The sequence below is a fragment of the Hevea brasiliensis genome, chromosome 6 (assembly GCF_030052815.1).
Source record: "Hevea brasiliensis isolate MT/VB/25A 57/8 chromosome 6, ASM3005281v1, whole genome shotgun sequence".
NCBI lineage: Eukaryota > Viridiplantae > Streptophyta > Magnoliopsida > Malpighiales > Euphorbiaceae > Hevea > Hevea brasiliensis.
Window position 1 is genome coordinate 101,792,525 of NC_079498.1, and position 25,716 is coordinate 101,818,240.

General features: G+C 30.1%; 3 protein-coding genes and 1 non-coding gene across 16 annotated transcripts; 3 read left to right on the top strand and 1 right to left on the bottom strand.

The window, feature by feature from the left end:
• Positions 1 to 1,365: 1,365 nt before the first annotated feature.
• Positions 1,366 to 6,483, bottom strand: LOC110631970 (DNA-repair protein XRCC1-like). Of its 2 annotated transcripts, none has more exons than XM_058148880.1 (8): positions 6,371 to 6,483; positions 5,474 to 5,772; positions 5,206 to 5,394; positions 4,458 to 4,569; positions 3,535 to 3,620; positions 3,223 to 3,333; positions 2,642 to 2,728; positions 1,366 to 1,795 (listed from the first exon to the last, which is right to left on the bottom strand). In XM_058148880.1, the coding sequence occupies exons 2-8, from the start codon at positions 5,699 to 5,701 to the stop codon at positions 1,457 to 1,459; spliced, it is 1,152 nt and encodes a 383-aa protein (XP_058004863.1). In that variant the 5' UTR covers positions 5,702 to 5,772; positions 6,371 to 6,483; the 3' UTR covers positions 1,366 to 1,456. The 2 variants fall into 2 exon arrangements, with proteins under 2 accessions (XP_058004863.1, XP_058004862.1); XM_058148879.1 differs by having other exon boundaries at positions 5,474 to 5,817.
• A 125-nt stretch (positions 6,484 to 6,608) lies between these two features.
• On the top strand, positions 6,609 to 6,690 carry TRNAS-AGA (transfer RNA serine (anticodon AGA)). The gene has a single exon. It is a non-coding gene; the product is annotated as a tRNA-Ser (tRNA).
• Positions 6,691 to 8,661: 1,971 nt separating this feature from the next.
• Positions 8,662 to 17,507, top strand: LOC110631991 (centromere protein C). Of its 12 annotated transcripts, none has more exons than XM_021780063.2 (13): positions 8,662 to 8,910; positions 9,714 to 9,919; positions 10,015 to 10,103; positions 10,199 to 10,301; positions 10,711 to 10,943; positions 11,081 to 11,874; positions 11,971 to 12,070; positions 13,319 to 13,428; positions 14,732 to 14,843; positions 15,264 to 15,370; positions 16,212 to 16,290; positions 16,411 to 16,518; positions 17,001 to 17,507. In XM_021780063.2, exons 1-13 carry the CDS (start codon positions 8,773 to 8,775, stop codon positions 17,126 to 17,128), a joined length of 2,307 nt encoding a protein of 768 aa, XP_021635755.2. In that variant the 5' UTR covers positions 8,662 to 8,772; the 3' UTR covers positions 17,129 to 17,507. The 12 variants fall into 12 exon arrangements, with proteins under 12 accessions (XP_021635755.2, XP_058004870.1, XP_021635759.2 ...); XM_058148887.1 differs by having other exon boundaries at positions 15,273 to 15,370; positions 16,215 to 16,290; XM_021780067.2 differs by having other exon boundaries at positions 14,735 to 14,843.
• A 6,666-nt stretch (positions 17,508 to 24,173) lies between these two features.
• On the top strand, positions 24,174 to 25,648 carry LOC110632028 (F-box/kelch-repeat protein At1g80440). Its single transcript, XM_021780118.2, has one exon. It carries the CDS (start codon positions 24,429 to 24,431, stop codon positions 25,491 to 25,493), a length of 1,065 nt encoding a protein of 354 aa, XP_021635810.2. The 5' UTR covers positions 24,174 to 24,428; the 3' UTR covers positions 25,494 to 25,648.
• The last annotated feature ends 68 nt before the right edge of the window (positions 25,649 to 25,716 follow it).

Consider the following 25,716-nt stretch of genomic DNA (forward strand, 5'->3'; position numbering starts at 1 on the left):
ATTATATTATATTATTTATTTTATTATTAAAATAAAAAAAATATATTTTTTTTAAATAATTAAATAATTTTTTTTAAATAATTAAATAATTTTAAAAATATAAATAAAATAATTATTATTGTTAATAAAAAAATTTATAATTAATTTTAAGTTTTTAGATATAAATAAATATTTTATATTATTAATAAAAAAATATTTTAATAAAATTGAAATATGTTAATTAATATGTTAAAATTATAAATAAAAAAATAAAAATATTAATAATATTATTTTTTAAGTTAAATAAAAGGGATAATATGATCAAAATAAAAAATAAAATAAAATCAGTTATCAGCTGATAAAAAATAACTATAAAAATAGAGCTGATAGAAATTACAACCGATGGATATCAGTTGCCCATCCGATGGGTATCAGTTGCCCATGCTTTATTTTTTTAAACTTATCAAACACTATAATTTACCTGTTTAAATGTTTATCAGCTATCAACTATACCCAACAAGTAAATCAAATTTTCCCTTAAATATCTAGTCCTGTTACTGTAGAAGTTTTTCACTTCTGATGCACGTGCGCCCGTGACAATTAAAAAAGAAAATTACTCTTAATCTTTTTATTTTAATAAAATTAACAAATAAATCTCTATTTTAAAAATATATATTAATTAATTAAAAATTATATAAATATATTTTTTAAAATTATAAAAATTGCATGATATTCATACTAATACATAAAATGATCAAAAGACTAAAGGTTAATAAACTAAAAATAATAAATTTATTTATTTATTTTTTAAAAAGAAAAGGTCAAAATATTAATTTTGTTAAAATAGAGGGTATGAATATTAATTATTTTAAAAATAATGCTTTACTGATTTTCCAAGTAAGCTTTACTTATTTATTTATTATTAAAGAACATCGAACAACGCCTTGATGGAGCTTTTCCACGAAATTTGATGGATTATCACAGGACTGTTTCTCTTTTTTTCGTTTAGATTTTTCCAGGAAAATATTATTTTAGATATTTAAATTTCATTTCATAAATTAATAATTATTTTATGATACATTAATTTTTATTTCAAAAAATTAAAATAATAAATACTACTTTTGATAAATATATAAAGTTTGCTTCATAATAAAAAAAGATTATGACAAGAAATTATGATTATTATTATTTTTTACTTTTAATAATGCATACTCTTTATTTTAAATATTATTTATATTTTCTAACCGTTTACCTAATGGTCCAAAATAATGAGTTATTAACTAGTAAATTAACACAGAATTATTTAGAGAATGATTAAATTTAATCATGGCCATGAAAAACTAATGAATGGTCCTAATGTGAATAATATTGTGTAAGCAATACTGATTAAGCCAACAATAGGGTGCTGGATTGCTCTAAAAAAGAGGTCCTGGATGACTTAAAATTTAGAATTTTCTTGAACTTCTACAAAAAAGCATTATAGTTCACAAATCTTAGAGACAACATTACTATAAGCAAGGTCAATTTCCTCCTCTGTCATTTCAATTGTTTCGTCACTGTCATAGTCTGCTGCAACTCCAGAGATGGCATTGGATCTTCCATTGCCACCCCTCTCTGTTTCATCAGTCTGTAGCCTTTTCTTCTTCAGCTTTGAATCATCATCAACATTAGTAAGTTCTGCATCGTACATTTGTTTGCACGCCTTAGCCTGTCTGCAGAGATCTTCCTTTGAAAGAGAGGCACCATCTGCAAGTTTAATCAGTTCCTCAACCGCATGAGGAATAACATTCCATTGTTCGGCTATTTTTCGGACATCCTAAGAAGATTTAAGTGAATAATCAATTTAGAAGCAGCATTTGTAGCATTATCCAACAGGAAAATATGGTTAAACCTTCCAGAAAACAGTAGACAAGTTCTCATACAAAATTATAATGATAACTTCTGGCTGGTTCCTCAACAGCAACTGAATGTCAATTATAGGCCATATAAGCAACTGAAGCAGGTGTAATTGGACTTCACAAATCATGTTCCATTATAGCGGAGGAGAACAAAGAATCCTCCATTGCTAGTATGAAGGGCAAAAGAGTCAATAAGCCCAAATCTTCAAATAGTTAAAGTGGGGGACAACACCAAAATGAGGCATACAAGAATTGATGTATGAAGAACTCAACGATAAATTTATGTAAATGATATGCAAAACCTAAGAAAATGATCTGCAAAAGTGAGATGCTTTTAGACATGCTCTCTTATAATTTTCTCTTTCAAAAAGTTGCAAATATTGAAAAAACAAGATGCTAGCAGTATCAAGAACTTAGGAATAAAATCTATGTAAATGAGACTGCAAAAGCTAAGAAAAAGCCAATGATCTGCCAAAAGATAGGTGTTTGCAAAAGTGAGATCCTTCTATATACACTTCCTGATGCTTTCTTCCAAAAAGATTACAAATATGTATGAATCGCAGATAGAAACGGAAGCAAAAGGCAAAATACCTTTCCTAATTGAAGTATACAGCTAATAGTCAATTAACTAGATTTGCTCTAGTTAAGTCTCTCCGCTCACTAATAGCATCTCAAGTACTTTTCATGGAAAGAGAAATAAATTAAAGCAATAATAGCTTCCTGCATCTTTAAAGAGAAACATGGCCTCTATAAGAACCATATACCTGATTCTGTTCAAGGGCATCTATGGCATCTTGTAAACAAATTATGATCCCTCCAGCAGCTATGTCTTTTATTTCACTTGGCTCAGGCTGTTTAAAGAGGAGGAGGAGGAGAGAAAAGAGGGAGGGGAGGGGGACCACAAAAAAAAAGTTTCATACCATAAATAGTGCACATCTCCCACACAATAAAAGCAAGATAATTAGGATTCTACATCTTGTGGGTTGCTTAAAGAACCAATAACAAGAGCGAAAATTTGTAAACAGAAAAAATTGCTGATCATGATGCATAACATGTCAATTGCAGTATATCTTCTCCTCTTCCTTCTTACCTACAGAACTACAGTAAACCATAGCATGCAGCATGAAAAGTCACCAAATAAGATTTATGCGACGGAAAAGACATAGGGTTAACAACACTCAAAAAATGAGTTCACATCCACAGAGTTAGATTCTGGATGATTTTGCCATGTTCATAAGAGTTACTAGCAGAACAACACAATTGAAAGACGGCAATCAACATCATCTGAGAATAGAGAGGAACCAGGGCATCAGACACAGTAAATAAACCATCAGGTGCCACTTACCTTTTCCTCCTGACTCTCCAGCCATGAGATGGTTCTCTTCAGATCATCAATAGCCCATTCCTTCACTTTCGAAGAAGAGAAGTGCTCTTTAGCAAGATTAGAGTCTCTACTCTGCTAACATATCGCACAAGAACAAATCACTATTGGCAGATGTAGGAATTATGGAAAGAGAACGAATATAACTTTTATAAGTATACAAAGATTTAGTATCCTGTGATGAGAGGATGGGATAGTGCCATTGAATAATTTTCCACTATAATGTTGGGAGAAAAATACTAGAACCCATTGGTACACTAATTTATTCAAAATAACCTTTGAGGATGCAGAGGCAGTTGGTTTTGAATGTGATCCTCTTTCAACTTGTTTCTCAGATTTTCTAGGTGAGGATGACTTTTGATCTGCAAGCATTCTTTGTATTCAGAATATCGACTTCTTATCAAGACTAAAAGGGGAGGAAATATTATATATATACTTTAAATTATCAAATGAAAGCACTTTGAATATTGATTACTGGTCAAGAAGCAGATCATCAGATGTGGCTAAGAAAGGATATATTTCTTCAGACCTTGATAAAAGAATGGTATAAATTCACAGATTAATCACTAAACAGTAAATACTCATGACCCCCAGGAACACACAGTGCATCTATTGTCGACATAAATAAAATCAGAAAATTGTAGAGCATGCCAATCCAATTAATGTTTTGGCACTGAGCATTAAGATATGCTCTATAACCTTTCATAGAATTCTTCAGAGCTTCAAAAGGAAAAAAGAAAAGAAAAAATTGATCCACGTGTCAAAGGATGGATAGCATATCTCTTATTCATAAATTTACATGGCTGGCAACATGCACAAAACATAGTAGTACAGTAGTTTTCACTGCACAAAATCCAAAACGTTAAGATTTTATGATAATACCAATTACTAAGCAAATAATCCAATACAACTTATTTAAACATTAGAGTTAGAAATGCATGTATCATCATTTACAACATTCACAACCAATGTCATACCTGAAAAAGCAAAAATGATAATTGGCCTTTGCCCAGGCTGTGAAGGGGGGTCAGGTGTGGCTATGTTTGGTCTTAAATATGACATTGCCAAACAAATAGGTATACGAGGGACAAGGTAAATCCAAGGAATAAATACAGTATGTTAAGAATATTCATTATGTTGGGATAGGTAATAGCACTTTGTATCCAGAGAAGAAAAAAAAAAAAAAGAAGATATATTACCTCTACTACTTTCAAAAGTGACATTGTTTTTGCGCCATGGTTTCCCAACATTCATCAAGTAACTATCTATATCAACAAGCTTCTTCTGATTGTAACAATCTAATATCCATTCCTATGGCAACAAACTAATTAACATCAGATAATCACTAGACATGAGTAGACATTCATAACCAATTGTAACAGCAAGAAAAGCTCAGAATGGTAATTGCCTATAGGGTACATTCACTCACAATATAAATAAGGAACACAACATTGCTAGGACTAAATACAAAGAAAGCAACATGCAGACTTAACCAATCATCTATATTGCAAAAAATCACAAGAAGCTTTGCCTTTTATAATTTTAAAGTAACTCTGAATTTGTCTGCTTCGATAACCAGATTCTTAGATAGTTAAGAATGACAGGAACAATGACAGAAGCCATGCCACTAAAAAACACTTTCTGATGTTCTGTTTTGTCGAAAGAATGTGGAAATGAGGATAACCATTATCACATTTATTTGAATTTGAAAAAGTTTTATTCTATTAGATCTATGCCATCACAATGTTTTTACAAGAATGAAGAAAATTTAAAGTTATGAACAAACCAGCCATAAAAGATACTTTGACTCACACTTAATGAAACCTTCTAACTGACAATCTAAATGGTCTGTCAATTATGTTAAATCTTTCCTTTAAATCCAACTATTTGTAATTTTCCTTGAAGTTCATTTATTTGTGATAACAAGTCCAAAAATGAGAGAGAAACCTTTTTAACAATCGTGCCACAATCTGCCTCAACTTGCCGAAACTTAGGAGTATTTGAATATGCGCAAACCAAGAGTGTGCACTCTGAACTCCAGTCTGGTCTATACTCTGCTCCCATTTCCAGAGCTTGAGACCGCAATGTTGCACGGTCTGGATTAACAAACCCTGACAACACAAATACCACTCCTTCCTGTCCGAATAAAAAGTTCATGCCATAACCATCAAAATATTGAAAAGATAATCAATAAAACATAAGTATTATGTTATACCAACAGTTTGGAAAAGTTCTTTGCAATTGAAGTGGGGCCCCCAGATTTTCTGCCAATGATGGTTCCCTTGGAAGGGCTACTGTTTTTATGTTCTTCGCTTTCCTCATTTTTACCAGATTTAGTTGGCTTCTTTTCACTAGATTTACTCCCATTCTCTCTTGAACTCATCCAAGAAGGAAGATTTCGCTTGTTACCACACTCTATTTGACTTATCTTTGAATTAGACATGTCAAAACACTCCTGAAAAAGGCCTCAAACTAAAAACCTATTCCGGAGATCCACTATTGCTTCAATTAAACCTACAATCCCAGAAATATACTGCATTCAGCAAGTACAATCACCACCTGAATAGACCATTAACAAAGGATTACAGTAATTTTGAACCAAAACTAACAAGTCACAGAAATTAGAATCAAAAGGCAAACTAAATCAAATCCTTCATCGATGATATCAAGATACTGAAATATCCCATCAATCAAGCATTAATCATTAGATATGCTCTTCAAACTTGGAATTTTATGGCAACCAGAAGTCCAAAACAACACAACGTAATTTCAAGTTTCGATGCTAAATTCTACCAATAATAAATGATTATCATGAATTAACAGTAATTTATCTACATAAATGTTTTATTTAAAATAAATTATTTACAAGAAAAGAATTCAATTGAATTCTCACACTACAATTCTATTTTTTTTAAATGAAAATTTTTTTAAGTTTAAAGAATTCTTTAGTTCCCAACATGAGAATTAATTAAAAAAAAAATCAACTGAATTGAATTCTTGCATTTCAAACAAGGGAAAACAATTTGCATTGTCAAGTTGTGGCAAAAATTCTAGCACCCAACCGCCAAGCCACCAACAAGTACAAATTGAAAACTAAACTAAACCATCATACCTGAACTCCTATTAGCTTCTTCTTCTTCTTCTTCTTCTTCTTCTTCTTTCCTTTTATTGTCGCCAACTCCCTAGTCCCAGGTGGCTATGCAATTGTTAATCGAGGAATGCATATAAAGGTTGCCTGGAGAAAAAACGAAGGGAAATATTTCTTTCCTTCCAAGAGCGCGCAGAGTTGTCTTTTTAGCTCGCAACTTTAAAAATATTTTAATTGAAATTGTAGAAACGGACGCAAAGTCGTGGACGTGCCGGAGTGGTTATCGGGCATGACTAGAAATCATGTGGGCTCTGCCCGCGCAGGTTCGAATCCTGCCGTTCACGTTTTCAGTTTTGCTCTGTTTCCAATGATTAATAGACTTTGCGTTTAATCACTTTTATTAGAATTTTGTTAAATTATTCTTAATTTTTATAAAAATGTCTTTATTTTTAATATGAAAATAATTTAATTTTTAAGATTTTATTTAAAATTTTATTTTTTAAATAATTTAGTTTCTAAATTTTTATTTTATTAATAATTTAATTTATACATTTTTAAAATATAAATTTCATTAAATTAAAAATTTTAAATTTAAATTATTAGAATATGAATTAATTACTTTAAGATCATTAAAAATTTAATTAATTATAAAATTATCTATATATTTTATAAATTAATTTTTAAATATTGTAATTATTTATTAATAAGCCTTAAAATTTTATAAAGTTTTATTTATATTATTATTATTTAATAATATATAAATAATTATATATATAATTGATAAATATTTTATATACTATGTTATATTGTTGTGAATAAAAATAAAAAAAATAAATATAAACAGAAATTATTATTAAAATAAAATTTAAATGATAAAATTATTTTAAAATTTAAAATAGAGTTAAAAATATTTTATTATTTTATTAAATTTAATGAGAAATTAACTATAATTCTAATAGTAAAAATTCATTTAAAATGTTAATAACTAAATTATTTAGTTTTAAAATTATATAAATTAATATATAGATTTGACTAATATTAAGGAATAAATTATTAATAAAATAAAATATCAATAACTAAATTATTTTTAAATTAAAAATAGAATTTAAAATTTTTTAATCACTTTTACTAAAATGAATAATAATTTAATTAAAATTATAATGACATGAATTAAGTTATAAATTTTATTAAATTTGACAAAATAAAAATTAAATCGTAAATTTTATCAAATTTCACAAACTGAATTATAATTTACTATAGGTATAAAAAAATTTTCCACCGGTACTAACTCTTTATAATTAAAAAAAAATTCCTTTTGTTGTTGTAGTCATTCTCAAAAATAATAAATCCTTTTTATTTTTTAATAAATTAGCATATTTTACAATGATATAAAAAAAAAAAAGAAATTCACATTAGTAAGTTCTAAATCAAATAATAAAAAATAAAATTATTTCAAATATATAAATACACCAATTATCTCTATGCTTCTGTTTTGATTCAATTTTCTAATTAAATTGAAGAGTCAACTTCTCATGATTTTGATTGAAAAGTGATTTTAATTCGATTTAAAATAAATATAATTTATGTAAATTTAGTATCTAATAAAATTAAATGATAAAAAATTATATAATTAATTTTAATTAATTTAAAATTAAAAAAAAACCAATTATAGGTCATTGAATTAAAGTAATTTAACAGAGAAAAAATTTTAGAATTTTGTTTAAAGAAATTAGTGGCAAACCAAATCAAGCTATTAGATTAAATTTTAAATTTTAGTATGATCTAATTTAAAATTTGGAGAGAAAAAAAATTGACTCAATATAGTTTTAATTTGATTTAAATATATAAATCCTTGACTGATTTTGATATTAAATTTGATGATACCAATATTTGATTTCAAGTGAACTTTAATTAGAGATTTGAATTTTAGAGTTATTATTATTTAAAATGTTTTATTTAATATCACTCTTAGTCTGAATAAAAAAAATTGTGTACTTAAAATAAAAAAATAAAAGAAATATATATATTAATTAAATATTTCACACTTATATAATTAAAAATAATAATTTAATTTATTTTTAATTTTGAATTTAATTATTAAATTTAAATTATAAAATAAAATAAAAATAAATATATTTAATGTAAATATAATAACAGTTTATTTCAATATAATTACAGTTTAAAAGAATAATTTATTTAAGTTAAATGGAAGTTAAAAATAAACTTAAATTGGAGGGGAAAAATCTTGGACACGTGTCTAACGTCCAAAGCACCAAAATTAAACTTCTTCAAGAAAAAAAAAAAAATTCAAAAACCCACTGCGCAGCGGGCACACGGCCTTCCCGCTTGGGCGCTTCCTTTACTCTGTTAGAATTGGTTCTCTCCTGAAGCCCTCTACGGTTTATTGGAAAGGAGCAAATAATACAATGGCGGATCTGGAGGATCCGCTAGAAGGATACAGGGGATTGTCTCTCTTCCCTCGAACATTCGCGTCTCTTCCTAATCCTCCTCAGCCCCTCGACCCCGACGATCCTCATTCCATTCACAATTTCCTCAAATCGCTGGTATTTCCCTCTCTGTATCTGCTTTCTCTTCTCTTTTTTACCTTTGAGCTCAATTTTTAGCGATTGTTCTGTTTCAATTGAAAATTGCATGGAATCCTCATTTTTTTTCATATTTTTTTTAGAGCTCTATACTGTTTTTTTTAAAGATATATATATATATATTTTCTAAGCTATGCTTCATTTTTAGGTCTGTCAGATTGCCCTTCAATGCGATGGACTTTGCGGTTTTAGATGTTTATTTCTTAGTAAAATTGTAGATTTTCACTTCTTTGCTATTTTAGTTTTTCCCCCCTCCATAGGGCTTATTTAGTACTGAGAAATTAGTGCTTTGCTTCAGTTGAAGTGAAAGTGAGTAAAAAATTTCTATTAATTTACCCTAGCATGAATTTCCTTGGATTTTTATAGATTTTTTTTGCTGATAGCTACATTTTTTTTTTTCTGCTTCAGTTATCTCTACTCAGGAAATTTTAGATTTATTGGTTTTGGTTTTGGGGTTTATGTTTAGCTTTACCTAACGTACTGTTCCATGTCCCATGGGATAGTAATTCTATATGGAATTGAATGTTTCTGAGAAATTGAACCCCCTCTTCAGATGTTAATTTATAAGCTCATAGTTTAGGTTTTGATTGGCTGTTAAGAAAATACAATGGAATGGGGAATATTATGCCGATTATCTTCATTATTTGGGAATAATTGAAAAGGCCAGTTTTTCCATTTAACTAAGTTAAAGGATGACAATTGTGAATTGATTTTTCCCCCTAAAATTTTTGCATTTATTAACTTATGCTATGTTTGATTGTCAGCCTGTACGAAATCCTGGTAAGCTTATAGAGCAGGCAAAAACTATTTTAGATAATACTATGGAAGTTCCAAATGCAAAAATGACCAGTGATACAGCATTGGAAGACAAAAATGATGTTGTTGCTGAAAAGGCTGTGAAATATCCCCGGGGACAAAGGCCAGGGTTAGGTCGTAAGCGTCCTCGATTTTCTTTGCTTCCTAATATAAGGTGAAAGCTTATTCACTTGTGAAAATGATAAAATAGAAAGTAAAGTTAATAAAGGTACTGAATATAAGTGAATCATGTCGTTCTTCATTTGACAGTCAACCTACTGTGAATTTGGAACCAACTTTGGACTTTGATAAACTGAAAGACCCAGAGGAATTCTTCTTGGCATACGAAAGGCTTGAAAGTGAGTTGCAATTATTGTTATCTGTAAGAATCCATGTGGCAACCAGTTGTTTGTATCTTAAGACTAGCTTACACTATGTTGTGGTTGTTTTCTAGATGCTAAAAAAGAAATAGCCAAACAGACAGGCCACTCTTTTACAGATTCTGATCAGTACAATGTATTCATGGTCCCGCAGTCTCAACGACCGGGAATTCCAGGGTACGATCATTGTTTTGTTATTGTCTATTTCTGGATTTGCCTTTTTTCTTGTTAGTGTGTGTGTTTATTGAATTTTTAGTTTGGTGAAGCACTTGAACTTTTGAGTTTTGTCTATTGATCCCCTATTTTTCAACAGTGTGCTATTAGGCTTTTGAACTTTCCAATTGAAGGATATGGTCAATCGAGCAATGTAATTTTTAAACCACCACTAACAAATTGTCCTCCTTTTTTTTTAATGAAAAATTGTTAGATAAGTTCTCATTTTTTGTGAATTGGAGAGTTCGTGGGCTCCATAACACAATTAAAAAATAGGAACTCACTAGACAAATATTGAAAAGTTCAAGGGTTTGAAAATGGGTTTTCCTTTAATTTTTTTATCTTCTTAATATCATGTCTTTCCATATCTCAGGAGATCTAGGACAGCAAAATACAAACATCTCTATCCAACCGTGCCCTCCCAAGAAAACTCTGAAGAAGATATTTTCTCGAATTATGGTCCACAACAAGAAAAAGCAAATCCAGACATTGCATACCATCTAACAGAACCAGAAAATGCAGCATCACAACAATTGGAACCAACAAATGATGCATCACAACAAACAGAACCTGCAAGTGTTGCATTGGAAGAAATGGAACTAGCTGGTGAGTGAATGCTGATTCAGGAACATTGTTATAAACCAGTTCTCTTTCTCCCTCGAAGGCTTGGCCTATTAGTTATAAAAGATTGCATTCCTTTACCTGAAAAATGTCTGATAGCATAATTAATTACTTCCAAATAGGTTCAATAGTCAAGACTGAGAAAAGGGTAAATAAACTTCTGGATGAATTGCTTGCTCATGATTATGAAGAGTTAGAAGGGGATGGCGCAATGAATCTGTTGCAGGACCGCTTGCAGATTAAACCTTTTCACATAGAGAAGTTAAACCTTCCTGAGCTGCAGGATATTCAAAGGATTGATTTTAAGGCATCTGGAGTAAACCTGTCAAAGCATAGGAATGTATTATCAGACATAAACAACTTGTTGAAAGGAACAAGAAATATTACTCCAGTGAAGCCGCAAAATGTAGAAAGTTTGGTTCCTAGTTTTGGTTCACCCACTCCACCAAAAAGTCCACTGGCTTTTTTATCATTATTGAATAGACGTATATTTCAGTCAAATCCATCAAGCGATCCATTTTCAACTGTTGATATTGAGCACCCATCAGAAAGAAATGCTTCTCCTGTTGAAAACATCAATAAACATTCTGATCTAGTTGATGTGGAAAAGACTTTGCTCTTTACTGGTGAGTTGAACTCCAATGAAGATGGTCCAATTGTTGATAGGAGTTCAACTGTGGCAACTGGAGACTTTTCCAGTTTTTTTGAGAAACGTTTGAATGAAAATTCTCCTAGACTTACCTCTGGCCATGAGATAGGCCCTGTGGAATCTGGTTTTGAGTTTGAGGATAATAATGCTTGTATGGATGACGAAGTCATAAATGAGAACTTAAGTCAAGCTGATGCTGTTTTAGATCTTCAGGCAAATGGAGCCAATGAAGTGGAAGACATAGTGAGTAATGAAGTGAAGGACATAGTGAGTTTTCTTTTACTTGTTTGCATTTTAATATTTTGCATAATTTTGGAAGTCTTCATCTGGAATGTTATCCTGTGAGGTTCTGCAACATTACAGGTGGAAGATGTGATGCAGGAAGCTGTGGCTTCTGGACAGCTTGATCAAAAAACAGATGACTTTCCTGTGGAAACATCAAACAGCACTCAGGATAATTTTGGTATAGTAATTTCTCTGTGCTTACTAGATGAGATGTTCTGCTTAGATGCAATTTACAAGAAGTTAAATGCCCGAGTAATTTCTCATGGCTGCATGAAATATTTAGATGTAGTAATTTTACTTGGTGGTTTTCACTATTTCCGCATCTTTGCATTTCCATCAATTATTATGTTGCCTCTTCTAGAACATTTAGGTCTGACACCTTCTAATCTAGAGTTGGGAAATTCTTGAGAATGACCTGGCATAATGCATGTTCCTTGTGTTAACCACAATAGTAGAATAAGACTAATATAAACCAACACATAACCTTTCAAGGGGGCAGAATGGCATATATATGTGTGTGTGTGTGTATTAATTGTCACACATACACGCATAAGGAAGGGGGAAAGCTATAGCTTATATGAGCAATCATGTGACACCCCAAAAGCATAAACAAATGGCAATTAGTATGAAAGAAGAGATCTGGAAATGGCAGGGAAATGGCAGGTTTTTCTGTTTGAAGGTTTTCTAATAGAAACTAAATACATAATGAGGTCATCAATTAGTTTTTCTCCCCTGATCAATTTTTTTTTATCATTCACTTGCATAATAAGCAGCAACAACAGGCACTATGAGGGGGTGAAACTACTTGGAGAGTTTCTCAAATTTACATCCCTCATTAGTCTTGATAGACTAGATGCTTGTAAAGAAATTGAACTATCTGATGAGTGGATGCTTATTTAGTAACAAGGTTGCTCAACCCTATATTGATGCTCACTCTTCCCTTTCTCTAGCCTAATACATTCCTTTCACTTGATAAATACCTTATAACAGTTGCATTATTTTCAGATGGTTCATAGTCAAGGCTGAGAATAGGATAATAAACGTTTGATTGCTTTCTCATGTTTATAAAGAACTAGATGAGGGTGTAGCAATCAGTTCATTACATGGAAAGTTGTAGTTCTAAACATTATGCAAAGATAAGAAGTTGAATGTGTATTTGTAAAGTGAACCATGTTGACCTGCTTTAGTTCTCAACAGATTATTAAACACTATTTCTGTAAAATGACATTTTTGGAATTTGGAGATTTATGTTTTTATTGATGAGTTAACAAGCTTCCACCGCAAATTTGTGAGGCTGTACTGGATTAAGATGTGTAGGCACTGTATACTTTGCTCCTGTACTTGGAATTTGATTGTTCTCAACTTTTTCCATTACATGACATTGGTTATTTCAACATCTGCTTTTGTGTTTTATTTTTTCTGGTAGGTGAATCAAATCTTGCAATGGGCAACAAACATGTAGAAGATGGATGTGTTGACGTTCAAGATGGTGCTACAGAACAAATCCAAGAGGCTATTCCAGAACAGCATAATAAGGTTTATATTTCTGTTCATTCTTTATTCAATTTGACATTTGTTGTCTATGTACTTAAAATTTTGGTTGTACATTTGTTGGTGGCATTCATCAAAGTTAGGAATGTTGCATTTCAGTGTGCAAGATGAGGTCTTTAATTAATTAATTACTATTATTATTATTTTACCATTTCTTGCTCTGTTAAGCGATTTGATGTCCTTTATTCTTCTTGTTAAACACATCTGTCATATTTGTCGGTGACATTCATCAAGGTTGGGAATCATATATTTCTGTGAGCAGGATGAGGTCTTTCATTAATTAATTACTATTTTTATTGTTATTTTACCATTGTTTCCTCCGTTAAGGATTTTTATGTCCTTCAGTCTTTTTGTTAAACATCTGTACTATCTATTTTATGTAGACAACTTGCACCACACCTCATTCAAGTTAAAATGTCTAAAAAGAAAATTGAGATATCAAATAATTCCAACTAATGCAAAACATTCCAACTTGAAATTCTCCATTTTAAAAGTCTATAGCAACAGCCATTAGCCAACTTTTACTGCAAGGCAACTGAAGTAAGTGAGAGCTTCCACTTCCACACTGAGTGAAGGCGTGCCCATTTTGTACATGGTATTGCATCTAGTCTGTAGTAGCAGTTACGTAAAACATGCTGTTGTTTTGATACCTGTCACAGATTGTTGACAAGTGGTTGAGGTTATCTCTATTTGCTCTATTAGCTGAAGGCATTGTTTGAACTGATGGAGGTTTTGATATTTAAATGGTTCTTAATTTCTTATATTTGTATTTTTTGTTCTAATCCTGTCTGGCTTTCTAGAAAATGGAATTAAAACAATCCAGATCTTATGTAATCTCCATGAGGGAAATTTGATTTTTAGCTACATGTGGCTAAAATACTATATATATTGTTGTAGTACTTGATGAAAGGACTTCTCCAACTTTAGGAGGTTTCCTTATAATTTCTTTTTATGGCCATAAACATGTCTGCCAGTTTGAGTGTAATATGTGCAACTATGGCATAAATTGTTTTTTCATGCAAGACTGTTATTTATGGTCAAGTAACTCCTTGAGCATGAGAACAATTGAAATGATCAATAGTAGAATAAATTGTTTGGTTGTTTACTGTCACAATTCTGTTGGTTTAATTTCTGAATGGATAGAGATGACATTGTTTGTTAATTATATACGCACACCTTGTCAACAAATTCCTTTTTTGTGCTTTTCATACTCTTTAATCTCTTCCCTAATAATTGATCCCCAACCCCCTCTCTCTTCTCTTACACCATATTGTTCTGTTTTTATCAGCAGAAATTTCAAAAATCTTTTGTGGTATTAATGCAGAAGCAGAGCAAAGCAAAACTAGGTCCACGCAAACGACAACATAATAAAGCTCACTCCAGAAGGCAAGGTCTTGCAGGTGCTTATTGTTGCATCAAGTCTTCCACTCTATATTGTCTTCTTTCTCTGTGTTTCTTCCTAGTTATCATGCTGGAATATTTTGATGTGTTGTTTTCATGTGTTGCCTTGCAATTAAGAACTTATGATGAAAAGTACCATTTCACCTTTAGAGAAACATAGGATTGTCTGATAAACAAACCATGCTGACCTGCTTTATGGTATCAACAGATCATGAACAATGATCTGTAAAATGGCATTATGAAATCTGAAATTGTAAGCATTTAAGATTTGTCAACCATAAGTTTCTAATGTGCTCAGGTAACAGTATTTTGTCATTTGTTGCAGCAGAATATCTTGTGCACTGCAAATTTAATTGTTGTCAATTTGTTATTGATGTGATTTTGTGCCATTTTCATTTCTTTTTCTGCAATGGTTGAAAACCGAGCAGTTGAAGGGTCCACTGAATGTGAGGGCAGCACTGCAGATCAAGTCCAAGATGCTGCTCATGAACAAACCCAAGCTACTTCTCCAGTGCAGCGCAATAAGGTTCATATTTCTTCTTGCTCATTCGATTTGATTTGGTGTTGAGGTCTATATTATTAAGAGTTTTGGTTACATTTTGAGTTGTTGAAATGTACTGAATTTAGGAACATACCAGCAAGATGAGGTCTTTAATTTCTTTACTATATTTTTATCATCTTGTTCTTACTGTAACCGTTGGACCTAATAATTTATTTAGATTTCTCATTTAAATGGGACATGTTGACAAAAAACTCAATGCACCGCTTTCAAATGAAAAGTGGTAACTAGAAATAATAATGTTTTACTTTCTAGATTGAACTTCTCTATATTGCAAGCTTTTGTAAGAAATTGTATCAATCAGATTAAATGTATTTCCAGGTAACTGAATTCTGCCAAAAAGAGGTTACATATCGAATAATGTTGCCCTGTGTAACCTCTGCTGTTAGCTGTCATTAACTCATGTAGATGTTGATTGGCATGCACAAATTATAAATGATTGAAGTCTTTACTATATGATCCATTAGCTGAAGGCATGATCTCAACTGAGTGCAGTTTAATGTTTAGATAAATTTTAAATGTCTTGATCAATCTTAATTCTGTCTGGCTTTCCATAAAACTGGAATGAGAGCATTCGAGAGCTTGTCAAATCTCTCTGTGACTATAATAGATGTAGGACATCTGTTATCATATTGAGAATTTGAGATGGTTTCTTTTATGTTCAGGTAACTTAAAGCTTATAACAAAAGAAATAATGATTAGTACAAGAAACTTAGGTTTAGGAATTATGAGCTGTTATTGTAAGCTTCTCTTTCATATGGTCATATATGGTTCTGTGTGAAATTTGTGGCTATTGTCTTTTGTGCAGCAGAAGGAAATCAAAGCAAAACCACAAACAAGCAAAGAACACAAGAGTAAAATTCTGTCTAAGAGGCAAAGCCTTGCAGGTTCTTACTATTTCTTTAACTTTACAACATTTACTGTGTTGTTGCCACCACTGCTACATGCAACTGTATGTTTGTGTTTCAAAGCTATTGAGTTGGAAGACTTTATCAATGCTTTTGTAGGTTGTGGGATGTCATGGGAAACTGGAGTAAGAAGAAGCACCAGGATCAGGTCAAGACCTTTGGAGTATTGGAAAGGGGAAAGATTTTTATATGGGCGCATTCATACGAGTGAGTACTTTCTTCTGTGGATTTATCAACACAAGTAATTTTATTGAGTATGATTATGTGTAATATTTACTTGGACTGCTTTGAAATCTTTCTACTCCAATCTTTTAGATATTGGTTTTCTTTGGCATTGTAAATGGATCAATGATGGAATGGACCTTTTGCTTCTATTTCCCATATAAGTACACATGTAACTGAGATGTTTGAAGATGTGTGCCCTGCTGTTGTTAATCTTTTCAGATGAAAGCTTTTATCAAAACCTGTGATAAAATAATTTTAACGATTGATTCTAAGTGGAATTACTTAATAATAAACTCATAGTATCTTTTGAGACGCCTTAAATTTTGAGACGCATGTGCTTGTGCCCCAAAATTTTTTATGAATTTCATTTGTAAACGCTTTTGTATAGAACCATTATGGATGTTCTTCTGTGATTAAGTTCCCCGAATATTCGAAAGTTTAATTGAATTGTATCTTTGTTGCAGGTTTGGCAACTATAATTGGGATAAAATACGAGTCTCCACAAAAAGATAATGGAAAACCCACTATGAAGGTGAAATCTTTTGTCTCTGATGATTACAAGGATTTGGTTGAACAAGCTGCTCTGTATTGAGATGAGTAATATTGTTGTGTTTATGGACTGAGTGGACTACGTGAATGTGCAACAACCGATTGTCCTTTCCATGAAGTTGTAGCTACATTTCCCAGCAGTAATTTGCATGCTCAGCTATCTGAATCTGTTGTAACTCCCTCACTCGACTGGATGTTCATGATGTGGGTGTTCGAAGATCGTTTCTTTCACACATCTTGTGCGTTTGGTGTACTAACAAAATGTTTCGTTTCATAGACCCATCCTAAAGCAGCAAAGTTGAACAAGATTTGTGACATCTAATCTGATAATATGTAAAGTTGGTACTCTATCCGGGTGTGTTTCTACTTTTGCATGTGAAATAATTGTGAGTTAAATATATTTGCTATTGTTATTTTGGTCATTATTATTGTTTTCAAATTTCTCCGCGAACTACAATTATTACTACCTCCACAATGGTTCCTTGTATTATAAAAGTTCTGGTGTTGCAATCATATATTAAAACATTGAATCCTTGCGAAACATGGGCTAAAAACAACTTGTCTTGAATCTTTTTCTCTGGTGAAATCCTTAGAGAAGGCTTTTGTTTGCTTTATTAACAGATGTGATGTTTACACGCTAATAAACTGTGGGGAACACAAACCATGTCCAACAAAGAGTTTAAATTGCAATCTGAAATAATCTTTCTACAGTGGGAGGTGTTCATCCCATTGGACTTGCTGCTACTCATGTCTGCATGTAAATGAAGACTTCTTTCACGCCATACCCTCACAAAATGGCTTGTTCTGGCTTTGCCTAATGCCTGCCAGGGACTTGGGTTTATTGACGTGCTATTCCATTTATCTCAGAAATTTGACCGGTCTCTCTCTCTCTCTCTCTCTCTCTCTGTGTGGCGATGACTTTTTTATTTTTTCTTTGTCAAGACGATGTGACTCTTTGGTTATCCGTAAATTGCGGTATCTTACCTCTTGAATCTAGATCAGTGCAAGTCTCTCCAACTCTCTTCCACATTTGCTTACCCACTTGCACTTTTTGAGAGAAGGAATCACTTGTGGGTCAAGAAAAGAAGCCAATTACTTTGCTTGGCCATGACTTCCAAATTAGAAAGTTATCGGTTTCTTCCCCTTTGAAATCACTCAGTGCGCTAGTGTTCAAAGTATATACATTTCTCTTACGATTATATAAGGTTCACAAATTATTTTTAAGGATGTAATTCAAGAATTTATAAAAGAAGATTTAGTGTGAGTGTACTAAGGATATGTTTATTTTATGAAAAATAATTCATATATAAAAAATATTTATAAAATGTATTTTATCATAAAAAATATTTTTCATTATTCGATTATCATGTTAAATTAATGATATATATTAATTTTACATATATATAAGTATTTTTAAATTTCAATAAGATTATCAAAATCTAGAAAATAAAAAATAACTTCTTCTTTTAAAAAAATAAATTATTTTCCTTAAAAATTATTTAATTTTCTCTTTGATTAAAAAAAAAATTTTATTGATTAATTTTCTTTGAGTATTTCAAACGCCGAAAAATGCTGAAAATATTTTTATTTTTTATAAAATAAACAGAATTTAAATTCATCTAAAAAAGATCAGAAACTTTTGTCCTGAAAATAGGATGGGAACGCGTCTACAAGTTTCCAAAGGTGACGATTTAATTAAAAGAATAATTTGGAAGACATTAATTAATGGCATCTTGAATCCTCAATGAAGAAGCAGCCATATGAATTGAAAATGTCAAGTTGCATTTTCTTCCCCCTTTTGCACTCCACGGCAATGCTTAGCCGCAGCCATATGACGTTTGATCTCGTCTTCTACACCCATGAATAGCCAAGCCATTTACACAGAAATTTTATGTAACGTTTTTATAAAGTTAAGAAAAACAGTAGTTAGGGTTTCAACTTGTAAAATTTTTCATTGTGAAACAAATGTCTAGCCGCAGATCAGACAATAGGGCAAAATTTCCATGATCTGCGGCTTTGCTGTCTGAATCCGGCCGTCTGCTTATGTTAAAAATGTAATTATATTTTTATTGAAATTAAAATTATAGATAAAAACAAAATTTGAGTAATTGGCTTGGAGAGGTTTAGGCATACACCTCATCACTAATGTCATTAAAAATTTTTCAAGGTTTTATTTTCCACATTATATTACTAATCAATTTCCATGGAATCTTCTAATCCTCTTGTCTTTTGCTTTTGTAATAATTCTCCTCTTCAAACCCTAATTTTTTTTTTCTTTTATAAATTGGGATGGAAATTTTTCCCACTGAATTCTTTCTTACGCCAATACAATACTATATTTAATTAATAAGTGGACCGACTTTCATATTTCGATTTGAATTTGATTAATATATTAGATGGAATGGCAACAATTGTCAAGTAGTTGAAGGGTTATCGTAAAAGAAAAAAACATAAAGAGGAAACGGACAAAAAAAAAATTCAAAACTTTATATATTTTTATAATTTAATTTTTTTTAAATAATTACACTCTCAATTATTGGAGTAATGTAATTATACATTGTGGTTAATTACACCATTAGAAATTAATAAAATTACACCTCAGTTATCAACGTCGTTTAACAATTATATCTGATTATTTTGTAAATTTGAAGGATTAATATAGCTAGGGTGACAATTCTATTAATTTTTACAGGCGTGATTAATATATGAAGATATCGATCATTCAACTTTATGAATATTTTTATAAAAATTAATGAATTTTAATTTATTTTTTAACATTCATTAAATTTTAATTTAGCTTGTAAAAGTTATTATGATTGAAAATTAAAAATTTTCAAGTTAATGTGCTGACATATTAGCTATTTTATAAATAAAATTATCTTATTTTATTAGTTTTTTAAAATAAAATGAAAATAAGATGCAAATAAAATCATCTTATTTTATTAGTTTCTTATTTTCATTTTGTTTTAAAATCATCTTATTTTATTTTACAAATAAAATCATTTTATTTAATTAATTTCTTATTTTCATTTTGTTTTAAGAAACTAATAAAATAAGAAGCATAAAACGTATTCAGCTACTCTTGCCTCATCATCGAATCCCTTACTTTCCTCTGTTTTTTCTCTATTAGCAATCACTAGTTAGATAATTTTATTTGTAAAATAATTGATAAGTCAACAGATTAATCTAAAAGCCTTTAATTTCAAGTTATATTGACTTTTATAAAATCAAATTGAAATTTAATAAATTTTTAAAATATATATATATTAAAATTTAATGATTCTTATAAAAATATTCATAAAATTAAATAATCGCGTATAATAATTATCAGATTAATAGCAGTAGTTAAAAAAAAAAAAAGTTAAAGTGAAATTCAAAACTTTTGAAAATTTTTTTGACCATTATATAAAAATAAGTTGAAGGGGTAAAAGCCCATATTAAATTCCAAATACAGTTTCAATTTGATTTGATTGTATTATTATTTTTTTCTCCAGAATGAAACTGTTGAAAGCTTCTATGACAGTTATAGAAGAAATCTTCTATTTGAAATTTCCCAGTCTTCAGTTTTACTTACCAATAACATATACAGTGTTGGTTTAGGAATTCTTGAAAAATATATAAATATTATTGTGGTTGAAAATCATTCCTTTGCTATCTTTTCAAATAATTTTCTTTTACAGGCAGAAGAATCCATCTCTTGTCAAAAGTATACAGTTCTTGTTCAAAAAGATAAAGATATACGCAGGACAACACGTTTTATTTGAATTCCAGCTTTTACACACCTCAAACCCAATTGAGAAGATCGTTCCACGTGTCACGATGACGTGAAAAGTATGTATATGTGGTTTATATGTAATCCTCCAGCTTAAGAAGTGTATCATGTGCTAGTACTGAGTGTGTTTAACATTGGATTTTAAAGGTTGATATTACTTTTTTAAATAAAAGTGTAATTTTAGATGTTATTAAAAAAATAATTTAAAAAAAGTTATGTTATTATTTTAATATTTTTATTATTAAAATTAATTAAATTTAATTTTTAATTATTTTTTAATATTCTTTAATTAATGTATTTAAAAACGTAATTTCCTCAAATGGGCCTTAAATTGCATGCATGTGAAAGGAAGAGGTTGTGTTTGACTGGAAGCTAAGCTTTCATAAATGAAGTAATGAACCTCAACTGGGTGGCGGTGGAGAGAATGAAAAATGTAAACCATTTGGTTGAATTGTTAAATCATGCAACCAATTGCAAACAACCAATTATTAATTGCCCTTCATTAAAATTTGGGTCCATGTTGCTGTGTTAACTTAGGTCCGTGTTGCTGTCTAGACTCTCTTTTTTATCTTAAAAAGAAAAAGGAGTTCAGTTCATTTTGATACTTGTGAAAGTTGCTCACTGCCACCCCTTTCCAGCGACACAACACGGCTTATAAGCCCCACCCTTCCTTACATGTTAAGCCGACCAACTTCATGTGCACAAATTAGTTTTTATTTTTATTTTTATTTATTTTTTAAAAAATAAATGAATTATATAAAAATATTTATATAGAATAAAAATAAAAAAAATTATTTTATTATATTTAAATAAATACTATTTTTCAATACTTTCAGTATATCTAATAATTAGCTCATAATCTATTTACCTTAGTTTACCTTACATGTATAAGTATATATAGTTGGCAAAAATAATTTTTATGAGTATTTAATAAAAAGAAAAATTATCAAAATTTATAATTATGGTAATATGTATATATATATATATAGCACACTAAGCTTTCCCTTAAAGTCATTGCATGGCACTTTTCTAATATTAATTTTCATCAATTTTATAATTGTAATTATATAAAATATTAATAAATATTTATTAAATATATTTAATAAATAAAAATTATGTATTTATATATTATATTCATTAGTAAATTATATTATATTATGACACTTTTCTTATAAAATAATTTCGATCATTAACAAAAGATGAACTTTTTTATGAAAAGAAATTTTGTTTAAAATTTTTTTTCCAATTATTTTAATTTTTAAAATAAAATTTCAAGAAATTTTTTTTAAATATTTTAAATAAACAACATTTCTAAAAAACTATGAAAAAAAATATTTTAAAAATCTCCTAAAAAATTACTTTTTTAAATAATTTTTTGAAAAAACAAAAAGGAAAATTTTTGAAGAAAGATATTTAAGTGATAATTCTAAAACATTATATTAAAATTGACTGATGTAACACAAATGATCTGATTAATTGAAACAGTGAAATTTAAATTAATTTTGTAAAGAAAGTTATTTTTAATTGAATACACCAAAATGAAGTAAAAAGTGTACTACTAAATTCGGTGAAAATTATTTAAATTAAATTAATTAAGAAAAAATTAAATAAAAATAATTTAATAATAATAATAATAATTTATTATTTAAAAAGTTAAATCAAGTAAAAAATAAAATATAAATTATAATTAATATATTAAATAAAAAAAATAAAAATGATATATTCTCGGGTATTTCTAGTGGTGAGCAGATTTCGGTTTAAATAGAAAAATTGAAATGAATCAAGTCAATTCGGTTCAATCGGTTTGGTTTTAAAATTCAATCGGTTTGATTTGATTTATAATTTTTGATAATTTTAATTAATCAGTTCGGATTGATTATTTTCATAAAAAACTAAAAAAAAATCAAACTGAATCGAACCCTAAGATTTTTTAGTTTTGATTTCTAATTTTTTTATTTTTATATTTTTATTATTGAGATTTAATATTAAAAATATAAAATTTTATAAAATTTAATTTAATCGATTTAAAATTAAATCAAAATTTATCGATTTGATTTAATTTAATTTTTTTTATTAATCAGTTTAATTTAATTTTTAAAATTTTTTAATTTTAAATTTTAATTTTATCAATTTGATTCGGTTCAAAATCGAATAGTTTACACCCGTCAAGTACTCTGAAAGCGTAACGTGATATCAATGCGCAAACTTAAGGCACCATTCAAGGATAAAGCTCATACAAATTGTAGATCAACTTTAATTCTAGCCAATCAGGCTATTTCCGTGTCAAACTCCAACTTCCTTGTTCCTGATCTCAAACTTTGTGAAACATTCATCTTTCTCCTGTATCAATAATAATAATGAATGGGTGCCATCGAGAATTAGTTTAGTTGATAAATTTTAATAAATATTTTAATTAAATTAAAATTTTAGATTTTATTAATTATTTACTTTAATAAACGATTTGGGAAATATTCATATATTTATTATTATTTTACATCAAAAAAACAAAGTTCACATGATCATAATGAATATTGACAAATTTATAATGATAATGTCTGATTGTTATGTCAATAAAACGGGATAAGGATAAAAATATTTTTACTTTTTTGTTAAAAAAAAGATAAGGATATAATAATGCAGAGAGATCGTCAAAGGCTCATGCTGTGACACGTGTAAGCAGATAAAGTGGCATTGCACATGACAATCCCAAAACTGCCAAATGCCAGGATACTGTTTTTCAAACTTGCAGCGCTCGTCGATTGTCGATTTCACTCTCGCATTAAAATAATCTAATTTATATTTACAAAAAAGTAATTTATTTAAAACAAATTAATAATTTTATTTATCGCCAAATAATCCAAAAATCATATATTTTTAATTAATCCTTTTAAGTAAATTTACTTTTTATAGGAGAATGAATATCAAATTTTATATCGGTCACAGTTCAAGGAATTTTATTTATTGCAAAATTAAATAAATTTCCTTTATTAAGAGAGAATTTTATATAGTATAAAAATATATTAATAAAATTTAATTTAATAATATTAAAATAATTTATAAATTAATTATTAAAAATTTAGAGTTCTCACTCTCTTCGCGCTACTTTATTACTTTTACTAATTCCAAAATTAAGAAAAAGTCCACTACAGTATCAAACGATCCAAATTAGGAATCTTCCACAACAGATAATTTCCATTGCAAAAAAAAAGAAAAAAGAAATAAAAATAAACCCATATTATATTTTATATATATATATATATATATATATATATATATATATATATATATATAAAAAGAAATTAGAGGGAATAAGAAAATCCTTTAAATTGCAAACTAACAACAGATTGTTTCTTAATTCCAACGGCCTATCAGCCTGTCTTTATTGGTTTACCACCCCCAGGTTTCCAGAACCCCACCATTAACAGAGCTTATCTTCAATAACAGTCTGTAACTGTTCTCTCTCTATATAAAGAAAACCCCTGAAATCTCTGCTTTCCATAAACCCTTCTTTAAAACGATCTCCCTGAATCTCGATTCAAAATCAATTATTTCTTTCTCTTTTTTTTTTTTCATGGAGCTGATTCCTGGTCTCCCTGATGATGTCGCTCGTGATTGTCTTGTTCGTGTCATGTACAAGCAGTTCTCCACCGTTGTATCGGTCTGCAAAGGCTGGAGAACTCAGCTTGAGTTGCCGGAATTTCACCGGCGCAGGAAAGATACTTGTAATATTCAGAAGCTTGTTGTTATGGCTCAAGCTCGAGTTGAACCAAAGGAAGGTTCCAAGGTTGTGAAATATCGGATTACCCCGGTTTATCGCCTTACTCTTCTTGAGCTGGATACTGGTGATTGGTGTGAATTGCCTCCAATTCCTGGGTTTTCCGATTGCTTGCCGTTGTTTTGCCAGGTGATGAGTGTTGGGTCTGATATTGTTGTTTTGGGTGGGCTGGATCCGGTGACTTGGGAAGTTTCCCCTTCAGTTTTTGTTTTCAATTTTGTTTCGGCTACGTGGCGTCGTGGGTCGGATATGCCAGGTGTTCGGCGATCTTTTTTCGGGTGTGCATCTGATTCTGATCGGACGGTGTTTGTCGTTGGTGGACATGATGGTGAGAAAAATGCACTGAGATCTGGACTGGCATATGACGTGGCAAAAGATGACTGGAATGCATTGCCTGACATGGCAAGAGAACGAGACGAGTGTAAGGCAGTTTTCCACGGTGGCAAGCTCCAGGTTATTGGAGGATATTGCACTGAAATGCAAGGCAGATTCGAGAGAGATGCTGAGGTGTTTGATGTCGCCGCGTGGAAATGGAGTCATATTCAAGAGAGTTTCTTAGAAGCTGCCATTTGTCCTAGAACATGTACAAGTGGTGATGATGCGCTATACATGTGTCATGGTGGTAATGTGTTGGCATTGAAAGGCACCATGTGGCAAGCAGTTTCCAAGCTTCCAAGTGATATGTGCAACATTGCTTATGTGGGAACATGGCAAGGCAAGTTATTAGTGATTGGGTCTGCAGGATTTGGTGAGCCCCACGTGGCACATGTGTTGGATTTGAAGGAATACAGGTGGACAAAAATGGAAACAATTGAGCAGTACTCTGGTCATGTTCAAGCAGGTTGCTACCTGGAGATTTAATACTAGCCTGGAGTACAGAAGTGTACCTAAATTAAAACGCAGGACGTGTGTTTTGGAGTTGTAAATACAAGAGTATTTCCGTTCCAATGTAATGCAAGATTTTGTTTGCTGGCTTAATATCACTCGCTTAATAGATTCAGTTTTGAATTTTCATCCATCCAATCTCAAATCATAGCACACAAACAAGTCTTTCTTATTGGGCTTTATGCTTGATTCTTCTGTC